This window comes from Lacerta agilis, chromosome 14 (genome assembly GCF_009819535.1).
Source record: "Lacerta agilis isolate rLacAgi1 chromosome 14, rLacAgi1.pri, whole genome shotgun sequence".
Classification (NCBI taxonomy): Eukaryota; Metazoa; Chordata; class Lepidosauria; order Squamata; family Lacertidae; genus Lacerta; species Lacerta agilis.
In genome coordinates, this window is record NC_046325.1 from 8,365,690 (window position 1) to 8,378,050 (window position 12,361).

General features: G+C 44.8%; 1 protein-coding gene and 1 long non-coding RNA gene across 2 annotated transcripts; both read right to left on the reverse strand.

Moving 5' to 3' along the window:
- Positions 1 to 471: 471 nt before the first annotated feature.
- LOC117058616 (olfactory receptor 6M1-like) lies at positions 472 to 1,602 on the reverse strand. The gene has a single exon (XM_033169898.1). It carries the CDS (start codon positions 1,599 to 1,601, stop codon positions 603 to 605), a length of 999 nt encoding a protein of 332 aa, XP_033025789.1. The 5' UTR covers position 1,602; the 3' UTR covers positions 472 to 602.
- Positions 1,603 to 7,958: 6,356 nt separating this feature from the next.
- Positions 7,959 to 11,948, reverse strand: LOC117058790. Its single transcript, XR_004427880.1, has 2 exons — positions 11,750 to 11,948; positions 7,959 to 8,380 (listed from the first exon to the last, which is right to left on the reverse strand). It is a non-coding gene; the product is annotated as an uncharacterized LOC117058790 (long non-coding RNA).
- Positions 11,949 to 12,361: the final 413 nt, after the last annotated feature.

Genomic DNA, 12,361 nt, shown 5'->3' on the forward strand with positions numbered 1-12,361 from the left:
AATGTGTGAATCATGGTCTGGGGCTAGGGTCTGACAGCACACAGGGCCACAACCTTGTTGAAGCTAAGCAAGTCCAGGTCTGGTAGTGCCTGGATGGGAGACCTCCTGGAAACCATATGAATGTTGAATGGAGTTTAAAACATGTGAGATGTAAAATTAACCTAGAAGTAGAAGTAAATAAATGGAATTGAAAGTGATTCTTGGGTTACATCGAGTAAATCATCTTGCTCTGGGGAATAATAATAATAATAATTGTTGTTGTTGTTGTTGTTGTTGTTGTTGTTGTTGTTGTTAATACCCCACCCATCTGGCTGGATTTCCCCAGCCACTCTGGGCAGCTTCCAACAAAATATATATATATATATATATATATATATATATATATATATATATATATATATATATATATATATAATATCACACATTAAAAGCTTCCCTAAACAGGGCTGCCTTCAGATGTCCTCTGAAAGACGAATATTCTTGTTTCATAAATAGAAATTAGTCCAACATTGCCTTGAAGGTACTCAGTGAAGGAGCTCCCATCCTTCCCTGTGGAAATGTAGCAGGACCCCCAAGACCTACATCCGGTCCCACAAGCAGCTTCACATCTCACCCACCACAATCTTGTGAAAGTTCTTCCCAGTCTTTTCCTTTACTTCTTCCTTGAGGAACAGTCCTCTCTTCCTTGCAGCATCTCGAAGGGCTTCCTTGACCTTCTCATTCCGCAGGGTGTAGATGAAGGGGTTGAGTGATGGGGCCACCACACTAGTCAAAAGAGCCACCACTTTGTCCACCCTCTCAGTATAGGTGTGTGTGGTGCGGACATGCATGAAGATGTGGCTGCCGTATACGATGGTGACCACAACCATGTGGGAGGCGCAAGTGGAGAAGGCCTTGCTTCGACCTTGCACGGAGGGGATCCTCAGAACAGCCAGAGTGATCAAACAATAGGAGATGACAGTCAGAACCAAGGATCCAAGGATGAGCACCCCAGCCAGAACCAAGTTGATGGTCTCCACCCATTCGGTATCGGTGCAAGCCAGGTTCACCAAGGGCGTACGGTCGCAGAAGAAATGGTTGATGACGTTGGAGTCACAGTAGGGTAGTCCAGTGACTATGATGAGTGGGCCAAGGATGTTGAAGAAGGCTGCTACCCATGTCCCACAGACCAGCTTAAGGCAGAACTTCCTGGTCATCAGTGCTGGGTAGCGCAAGGGGTTGCACACGGCTTGATAGCGGTCAAAGGACATGACTCCTAAAAGCAAGAACTCAGTAGCCCCGAGGAGAAAGTAGAAGTAACATTGAGCCATGCAGCCAGCAAAGGAGATGGTGTGGCTTCCCCAGAGGAACCCGGCCAAAAGCTTGGGCACCGTCACCGTCGTGAACCAAATTTCTGCAAAGGAAAAATTGCGGAGGAAGAAGTACATGGGGCTCTGCAGGCGATGGTCGGACAGGGTGATGCAGATGATGACCCCGTTCCCTGAGAGTGTGATGAGGTAGTTGGTCAACACCAGGAAGAAGAGAAGCAACTGGGTGGAAGGTTCCGTGGGGAAGCCCACCAGGTAGAACTCCTGCACGGCTGAAGAATTGGCATAAGGCATGGATGGACGGTGGGCTCTGCTCTTTTCTGCAGGGGCAAAACAAAATTTGCAAATGACATTCAACTCCAGGTGGGGGAAGAAATCAGATTGCGTTCACATTTAAAGGAGGAATTATTGAATTTGCGTTTCCTGAAACTTTGCCCTCGTATATATATGCATTTTGGTACACATTACTGGGCTGAAGAATTGCATTGCAAATTTTGGGAAAGTGTGGAATTTGAAGTATGGCTGTGCTTCGAATCACATTTCATTCTAGAAAGTGGACATTGGACAGATTTACCTTTAAATGTGAGTTGAATGGGTTTCTGCCCCATCCCTTGCTGAGCCCCAGCTCTCTAACTAAGATCTGTCCTACCTTCAAGAGGCTTAGGGTGCTCTGCTTAGTTTTGTGAGCCTGATCATTTGGAGGGAGCAGAATCAAAACTGTAGAAGAAGAAGAAGAGTTTGGATTTGATATCCCGCTTTTCACTACCTGAAGGAGTCTCAAAGTGGCTAACATTCTCCTTTCCCTTCCTCCCCCACAGAAAACACTTTGTGAGGTGAGTGGGGCTGAGAGACTTCAAAGAAGTGTGACTAGCCCAAGGTCACCCAGCAGCTGCATGTGGAGGAGCGGAGACACGAACCCGGTTCCCCAGATTACGAGACTACCGCTCTTAACCACTACACCACACTGGCTCTCATATTTTACACTCTGACTCTAAGTACACCTCTGCAGATGTTCATCCCATTGAAATCAATAGCATTACCTCAGCCAAAAGGATAAAAAACTTTATAAAAGAATGGGGGGGAATTATAAGCTATATAGGAGACCACTGTAAGCAGATGGAAACATTAGCGGAATTTAGATTTCAGTTGTGTGACAATTAACATGGATAATTATGGATTGATATAAAAGTTGGAGTATCAAAGAATATGCAGTATTAAATTTTTAAAATTGGACCCCATGGAGGGGATGGGGGGGAATTCCTGAGATTCAGAGGAATCTCTGCTTATGGATATATATTTGGATAACTTTGCATTTGTAAAACCAAATAAAAATGATTTCAAAAAAAGGAGAAATCATGCCATTACCCTTAAATGATGGTGTGAGGAGCTTCTAGCAGGGCAGGGCATGTCATTACTACACTCCAATGAAATATATATCATATTGCCCATTATAATCCCTTACCTCAAACAGGGGGGGGGGCTGTATGCTATAGCATGGTGCATATATATATATATATATATATATATATATATATATATATATATATATATATATAGTTTTTTGCTGTGTTTAATCTACTATTTTATTTGTACTGCCCCTGGAAAGCTCTTTGATCAAGTAAATGTGGCTCTTTTTTGTCAGTGTGCCAGTAAATGTGTTAGCAGATGCATAATATTTCTATGCATATTGGAATGGTATTATTTCTTTCGTTTTTGTTTATTCAGATGTGCTTTCTATATCTGCACTTATGCAACTCAGTGCGCTGTGTGAATAGAGCCCAGGGTAAGCAGGCAGACCTGCATTTTACCTGTGCGTGTTTGGGATGAGAAACAAAGATACATGCAATTCTGTTATGTACATTTAAGGGAAGGGCCACACTCAGCGATATAACCATCTGCCTTACGTGCAGAATGTCTCAAGTTCAATCCCCAGTATCTTGAGATAGAGAGCTTCTTCCTTCGTGTAGCCAATACTGAGTTTAAATGACCAATAGCCCGACTGAGTATAAGAGAGATCCCTATGCTCCTAAGAGAGAAAGCTACAGGTGATCTGGGATTGCATTGTTTTATGAATTAAATGTTAATAATAATAATAATAATAATAATAATAAATAATAATAATAATAATAATAATAATAATAATAATAATAATAATTTATTTGTACCCCGCCCATCTGGCTGGGTTTTCCCACCCACTCTGGGTGGCTTCCAACAGATATTAGGATACATTAAAATGTCACAGATTAAAAACTTCCCTGAACACGGCTGCCCTTCCGATGTCTTCTGAATATAAGGTAGTTGTTTATCTCCTTGACCTCTGATGGGAGGGCGTTCCACAGGGCGGGCGCCACTACCGAGAAGGCCCTCTGCCTGGTTCCCTGTAACTTTGCTTCTCGCAGTGAGGGAACCGCCAGAAGGCCCTCGGCGCTGGATCTCAGTGTCCGGGCTGAAAGATGGGAGTGGAGACGCTCCTTCAGGTATGCATTATATGCATATTGTGTCCTCTGCTTGAGAACCGCAAATAAATCTGTATGTCATTCTCCTCCCTCCTCTCATTCTCTCCTTTCACACAGAAAGATCAGAGCAGAAAGAGACGATGGAATAGTTATGTGCTAGTTTGTACTCCTTAAAAACCTTTGTGGAACAGGCACTTGACAAATGTTGCATAATGTTCATTCCATATTTGTGAGGCTTCCTATTGATATTAGGCAGGTACTTTCATCGCACTGTTTCAACGCTTGCTAAGAACCTTTGGATTTGTGCAAGCCAAACCTGATTTTATGTACATTTACACTTAAAAAATGTTGGTTTTAGCTATTTTGATCATTTTGTTATGTCTATCGTTCTACAAGTCTGCTTTTATTGCTATATATTTTTAATGGATTGTTTTTTTAGTCATCTTAGTAAACTGTATATCTCTTTCTGAGTAAAGGCAAAATAACAATTCTGCCTCACGGAACCAAGGTCACAATATTGTTCTACCAATCCATCGACATGGTAAGAGTTTTCTTACCGTGTTGTAAAGAAAGGATTGAGTGGGAGTGGGTCATTTCAAGATTCCCCATAAACTCCAGGGTTGATCGCCAGCCAGGGTGGGTCACACTAGAGGGAACCGTAGCATTTCCACATACCTACCCAAGTGCTCAAAGCCGAAATCACCCCTCAGAAGCTGTATTCTCTTCCATCACAGAGGCTGGGTGAGCAGGATGGGAGGCAAGGTGACGTCTTGACAAAAGAGAAGATGATGATGAACTGTGTGCATGCGAGAGACACAGACAGAGGGATTGGGATGGGGCTCAGCACCAGCTTCTTAATGCTTCGGTGTGGATCGTTTCCCTGATTTCAGAAGTGTTTAAAGGAAGCAATTCTCCAGGGGCAGAAATCCCAATAGAAAAGTGGCTGTGGAAAAAAGATGAAGTACGTAAAGCTAATCTAGGATTCATTGGCCTGAGATGTTGACATGATAAACTTATTGCTCCCTACATCCAAGCGATCAGAGCCCTTTAGCTACAGTTCCATGAAAATATTAAATATTACATACAGGTGAAACTCGAAAAATTAGAATATCGTGGAAAGGTTCATTCTTTCAGTAATTCAACTTAAAAAGTAAACTAATATATGAGATAGACTCGTGACATGCAAAGCGAGATATGTCAAACCTTGATTTGTTATACTGTAATTGCGATGATTATGGCGTACAGCTGATGAGAACCCCAAATTAACAATCTCAGCTTTGGGGTTTTCATTAGCTGTATGCCATAATCATCACAATTATAACAAGCAAAGGCTTGACATATCTCGCTTTGCATGTCATGGTCTATCTCATATATTATACTCCAGTAGCTAATGAAAACAATTGCTTACATAAATGGACTTTTCCAATATTCTAATTTGTTGAGTTTCACCTGTATATAGCTATCCCTTCCTTCAAGGATGCATGCTTCTTTTCTCCCCCTCTGCATTATGTATTCATAACACCCCTGTGAGGTAGATTGGATTGAGAGATAATGTGTTTTAAGATCAGATTGGCATTTGGTTTGGCTAGGAATCCAGCATTTCATGAGTACTTTGCCCAGCTTACGGCATGGTAAATACACTGCCCCATAGGGTATGAAACCAGGAGAAATATTCATGGCGGGCCGCACAGTTTATTGTGTAGGCTTGAAGATGCTCGAGAACTGGAGTTTTAACTCTGTGACAGAGCTGAGAAGGCTGCAGTGCCAAGCTCCAGAGAGCTGTGTCCTCCATCATAGTTTCACAGAATTCCATGCGGTCCCAGAGGCAAAGCACTCTGGGAAATAAAGATGGTGGCCAGAACGACGCAAGAAACTAAGAAAAGCCCTGCTAGATCAAGCCAAAGGCCAATTTAGTCCAGAACCCTGTTCTTCACAGTGGCAAACCAGAAGCCTGAAAGCAGAATGTGAGCAAAGGATGTGGTATTTTCAGAGGCATAAGGCCTAGAACAGTAGAGGGAGAACATAGTCATTGTGGTACATAGTCATTGATATCCATGATGAACCATCTAGCGCTTTGCTCTGCAATGCACCACTGGTTTAAAAAAAAAGAGGAAAGACATTGTGGTTGACTGCCACTAATGGGATGAAGTTATTTTGGGATGCCCTTGTGCCATACTGGTGCCACTGGTTCCACACACAACAGTCCTTTGTGTTACATCAGCAATATGGCCTTATGGTCCATCGTCTTCAACATTCAATACTTTTACACCTTGCATTGATGTATCCATTGGGGTATAATAATTTATAATAATATTTTATTATTTATACCCCACCCATCTGGCTGGGTTTCCTCAGCCACTCTGGGCGGCTCCCAACAGAATAATAATAATAATAATAATAATAATAATAATAATAATATGATAAAAAGCAAACATTAAAAACTTCCCTAAACAGGGCTGCCTTCAGATGTCTTCTAAAAGTCAGATAGTTGTTTATTTCCTTCACATCTGATGGGAGGGCATTTCACAGGGCGGGCGCCACTACCGAGAAGGCCCTGCCTGGTTCCCTGTAACCTCGCTTCTCGCAGGGAGGGAACCGCCAGAAGGCCCTCAGAGCTGGACCTCAGTGTCCAGGTTGAACGATGGGGGTGGAGACGCTCCTTCTGGTATACTGGACCGAGGCTGTAAATGGTGTGTAAATGGTGTTCGACTCCAGTTCAGGAAATCAAAGGTGCTCAGATTCAGCTCAGAATCTCTGCTTGACCCCATGATCTACGGTTGAAATGTCCACCTTTCTGGAATCACTGGAGTAGTAACTTCCATTGAACTATGCTGGATGTTGCACCTTGAGAATATAATTAGTAATGAGCTACAAAACTTTGGTCTAAGATCCTCATTCCCTTAAGAAATTGCCCAATTAAACTTTGTGGTGAACTTCTTTAAAAAAAAAAAAAAACAGGACTGGGAGCTAGTAGCTCATAGACCTAATTAAGAGCAAGCGATCTCCTGGGTCAAAGAATATCCCTGGACAGGTGATCCTCTGCTTAATTAAGAAAGGAGTTTTGTTTTGTTTTCCCAAGTCCCCCTTAGTTTATTTTAGGAAAAAAGAAGAGTTTCACAGATTATAAAAGTCCCACCTCAGCAGGGTCCTGCTCCACCCACCACCGTCTACTGATGAAATAATCCTATTTCTTTTATGTTTCTTTCTATAACTGCCAACAAACTGCTAGTAGAATAAGCATCCACTGTCCTAAGCCACCCCTAATATGGTGAGGGCTTGTAGACTTGTCCGTGGTGCACAGCAGTTAGGCATGTATTGCTTCCAAACACTTTGGCCCCGACTTTCATTAAAATATATATTCAAAATATATTCAATTGCATATATTTTTGTGCACCCCACTGCGTTTACCCAGGGTTGAGTGTCCTTCGAATGAAGGTCAACTCTAACGCTTGGCGTACTTTCCTCCATCCTAGTATGAGTGGCGTATCACCAGGTGAGGTGGAAAAGGGGCTCATTTTTAAGATGCTGATGATGGATACTTAGCTGAGCAGCTCGGGCCATTAGCTAACAAATAAGTCTTCCCATATCTATATAAGGAGAAGGGGACGACAGAGGATGAGATGGTTGGACAGTGTTCTTGAAGTTACTGGCATGAGTTTGGCCAAACTGCGGGAGGTAGTGGAGGATAGGGGTGCCTGGCGTGCTCTGGTCCATGGGGTCACGAAGAGTCGACACACTGAACGACTGAACAACAACAAAAATATCTATATGATGATGCCACACATCTGACTGGTTTGTCCAAGCCACTCTAGGCAACTTCCAGTAAATTAACAACTTCCCTGTGCAGGGCTGCATTCAAATGTCTTCTAAAAGCCAGTTGTTAATCTGTTTGACATCTGATGGGAGGATGTTCCATGGGGCTGGTGCCACTACCAAGAAGGCCCTCTGCCTGGCTCCCGGTAACCTCTCAATAGGGAATCGCCAGAAGGCCCTCGGAACTGGGTCTCAGGCTGAGCAATGGGGCTGGAGATCAGTTCAGCATCCTATTTTGAACCTCTCTGGGAAGAGGATCAAAGGCTAGAAGGGACCCATGGTTATCATCTAGACTGATCCTCCAAACCTTTAACAATATGCGTTTCTGTTTTTCACAACTGACATAGTCATGGCTGGAATAAGGAGACATAAAGGCACGCCATGAGATGCTTCTACCAGGTGTTTCATTTTATTCTCCCCTCTGGGTGCCATGGTCAAGGTTGAGGTGGGCCAAGGGATGCCCTTCTGCCATGATCATGCCGTTAGCCAGGTATCGGAGGGGAGGAGGGGGAGGTGGACCCACAGCGTCGTCTCTTGGGACCTCATACCACGTGGGGGGAGGCAGGTCTTCTTCTGCCACCATGGAAGAGACGAGGTTCCCCATCAGGCGGTGATACCTGTAGTTTCTTCGCGTTCGCCCCCATCTCCGGCCACCCACAGAGTTAAAGAGGACAGTGGAGGACAAGATCTCTGAGCCGCCGGCGGAGACGGGCACCTCTACGTCCCCAGGAAGACAGCATCTCCTTTCGAATGGGGTCCAGGTCTTGGTAGTATCTCGCTAGGGGCAAGCGATATTTCTTTGGGCTGGAACAAAAAGCTCGAGGTGAAATGCCTCCCTTTTTTAGGTGGAGTGGAGAGAGGCAATCAAGAACATTAGCAAATTGCAAGGTATTTGACATCCTTGTTTCCATTCAGAGCTGAAATCCTGGTGGCTAAATGGAAATAGACAAATGGGGGGGGGGCATGTTCAGCGCCATCCAGTGGCTAAACTGTATAATGACACTATCCATGCGTCCATAATGGTCATATCAAGAAAGGTTTTGAAAGTATGAGATGCCTAATGCTAGGCCACATTCATGGATGGGTTTGACTCTGTCAATAATAATAATAATAATAAATAATAATAATACCCCAACCATCTTGGTTTCACCAGCCACTCTGGGCAGCTTCCAGCAAAATATATAAAATAATAAAATGTCAAATGTTAAAAACTTCCCGATACAGGAAGTATTCTAAAATACAGGTGTATTCTAAAAGTTGTGTACAGTGGTGCCCGCTAGACGAATGCCTTGCTAGACCAAAAACTCGCTAGACGAACGGCATTCGCTAGCGGAAGGCTGCCCCGCAAGATGAAAAAGTCAATGGGGCTGCCTCGCAAGACGGAAAAAAAATTTCGGCGCGAAAACCTCCGCGCTGCATTGCCGCTTCGCTAGACGAAAAATTCGCTCTACGAAGACACTCGTAGAACGAATTATTTTCGTCTAGCGGGGCACCACTGTAGTTCTTTATCTCCTTGACATCTGAAGGGAGGGTGTTCCACAGGTTGGGTGCTACTACCGAGAAGGCCATCTGCATGGTTCCCTGTAACTCACTTCTCACAGTGAGGGAACGGCAGAATACCCTCGGAGGAGGACCTCTGTGTTCAGGCTGAATCATGGGGGGGAGACACTCCTTCAGGTATGCTGTTCTAGTGGCTTCTCTCTTTTTCATGGTATGATTGAAAAGTGTATGTAATTGTCAGAGTATGAAGCAATCATTTCAGTTTTTACAAAATCACTGTGCTGTTATAAGAAGGTGAATGAACTACATACGATTGAGTGTGGCCTAATTTGAAAACGAAACCATTCCACTTCATTTTACACACAATACACTTCTCAAGCCTTGAGGTGAGCAATGGGTGTTAAGGAAGTGGTGTTTTTAACTCGAAATAATATGAATGGGAGTCACCTTCATGTAAATGTGTGCATAGCATAGCCCAATAAATGCATTTTGACCTTCTCTTTAACAACAAATTGCAGCCTCTAGTGAAATTCAGTTTAACTCAAAGCAGACAAATTGCAGCAAGAGAAAAGAAAAAGAAAAATATTGACTTGGGTCCTCCTGACAAATGTGCTTCAAAAATTAAATGATATGTTCTCATGCTTCTAATGTTTATGCATTTTCTGTTAAAGATCTTCATTTAAAGGTGTGTGTGTGTGTGTGTGTGTGTTCAGACCCAGAAACCTCCCCCCCTAAAGAATTCACACATGACTAAAATATTTGGTTTGGTTTTTGGCAGAATTTAGGCCACAACTTTACTGATTACAGAAAGTGAGTGGTTGCATAGGCTGTGGTTCGACTAGCTCCCTGCCATGCAGGTAGCGCTAACCCAGGGTTCCAGCATAGGTCAGCCAAGGGTGAACACCTGGGTAAGCGGAAAGCCGGGAGCAGGCTATCTCTGCCACCCAAATGTCCCCCTGGACTCAGGCACGGGCACAACCCCCTCTCAGGGGTTGACCAAACCATCGAGTCCCTGGGTTCCTTTAATGGAATACCCTTCACATAGGGATGGCGAGAGCGTTCTCCCATCCCTATCACCCGAACCAGAGCCTATCCGCAACCTTACAAGTTGTGACGATTTGCTACGCGGCAGGCGAAACCCAAATGGCAACAGCCAATCAGCCAAGTGGGGAAATTCCTGCCGTGCCCCTGCCCCAAAGCAGGCAACACACGACGGCATAGCAAGGTCAACCGCAAGCCCTAAATATAGGGAGAGGTGGGGGGTGTTCCTAATGCATGCGCTGAAAGAGGAAGCTCAGGGTCACATGCATGGGTATAAATAGGTCCCACGATCCGTTTAGACTGCGCCCCATTGGTCCGATTGAACCCAGCATGAGGGACATCCAATGGGTGTTGTGGCTATCCAATCGGACCCACCCACAACCCAGGGTGTCGGTTTCCAGGTCTCACCACAATACATGCCCTTTTGAGGGAGGACCCGATTTAATGCAAAATACTAAATTCACCATTAGTATTGTTGCTTCATACTTCCTATGAAGAAGACCAGTGTTCAATTGTGCATCTCCGCAATCACAAATTTCTTGCCCCTTTCTAAAATTAATTTATTGGTGTGTGTGTGTGTGTGTGTGTGCTTTTCCTTTTTTGTAAATCTAGCAAAGAATAAATGAAATCAGAATTAAGGGGTATTCCTCAGGACGGTGGAGGCGCATCAGTCAAGCATGCCCCCTTGCCCCCATGATTGAGGGAGCGGGGCTGCATGATGCAAGCATGTCCTATGTGTGCAGACCCCGCAACATGCTGATGTGTTGCACTTGCCCCGCAGCTTGTATGTGTGATGCAAGCACACCACATGGCACACAGACACGGCCCCTGGGTTAATTTTGAGAGGGGCCGACCCCCTCCTTTGGAATTTTCAGGGGCCCTCAGACCCCTGGTTCCCCTTTAGATGGTGCCCCTGTGCCAGTTATGGGGCAGTGAGAAATGTTTTCATCTGAGGAATGTTGGAGGGCATGTTAATCTAGGGCAGTGGTGTCCAAACTTTTTCAAAGAGGGCCAGATTTGATGAAGGGAAGGGCTGTGAGGGCCAACCAGAGGGCCAAACAAAGTTGTTGACCTTTTTTTAGGGTTGAGTTGTTGAGGTTTTTTTTAGGATTTTACCACAGGAAATAAACTGCTAAAGGCGCCGGATTAAACCAACCGACGGGCCCCTGAAACAGACTTTGGGCATGCCTGATCTAGGGTGAGAATGTGGCCTAAGAAGCTATTTATTGTTATTGTTATTGAATTTATATACCACCCTATACCTTGAGGTCTCAGGGCGGTTCACAGAACAAAATCAAAATATAAAACCACAAAAATATAATCAAAAGAAAAACAACAACTCAATAACATGCTCCCCCCGCAAAAGAAAACCCCACCACATTTGAAAAGGGCATACGATGTCAATGAGATCAAACAAAGGCCTGGTTAAAAAGGAACGTTTTTGCCGGGTGCCTACAGGTGTATAAAGAAGGCAAACTTCTCTGAGGAAAGAATCCCACACACAGGGAGCCACTGCAGAGAAGGCCCCGTTCTTGTGTTTCCACCCTCCAGACCTCTCAAGGAGGAGGCACACAAAGAAGGCCCTTGAGACCCAACGGCCCTGCAATGCCACTTCCATACCCCAATACTCACTGCCCATTGGCCTCTCCGAAAGAACTTCATCAACCCCTGACTTCCCCTGTCTGGTTTCTCCGACTTAGGTTCTTCATCGCCTGTTGCCTGCAGCTTCCTTCCGGAGGCCCAGTTCCCCATTCCAGGGGGCTCACCCCCTCTTTCTGGGAGATGCCCTTCTCCCCTTTCTCCAGATTTCCCCGTGTGGCTACCACCACTGGGGCTGAGGGCTGTGGTGGGGATGGAGCTATTGTGACCTCAGCTGGTCGCTGCCAAGGAGACATTGAGACCTATGGCCTTGACTCCAACCACTTCAGGAGCTGTGCAATTCGGGCTGTCTTCATGAAGAAGAATCCATCCATCCCTTGTCGGACCTACACAATCCTTATTTTCATTTTATTTTGTCTGAAAAGCAGGAGTGGGGAACTTTTTACTGCCCGAGGACAGCCTTCTCTTCTGAGAGACCTTCCAAGGGCCACATGCCAATGGCAGGCAGGGCCAGAGGCAAAAGTGGGCGGGTGATTATGCAAATGTTACTCTGGTTTAGGCGGCTGGTTTCAATGCATCTCTTTTTGTCCTCATAGAACCATAGAGTTGGAAGGGACCCTGAAAGTCACCTAGCCCAACTCCCTG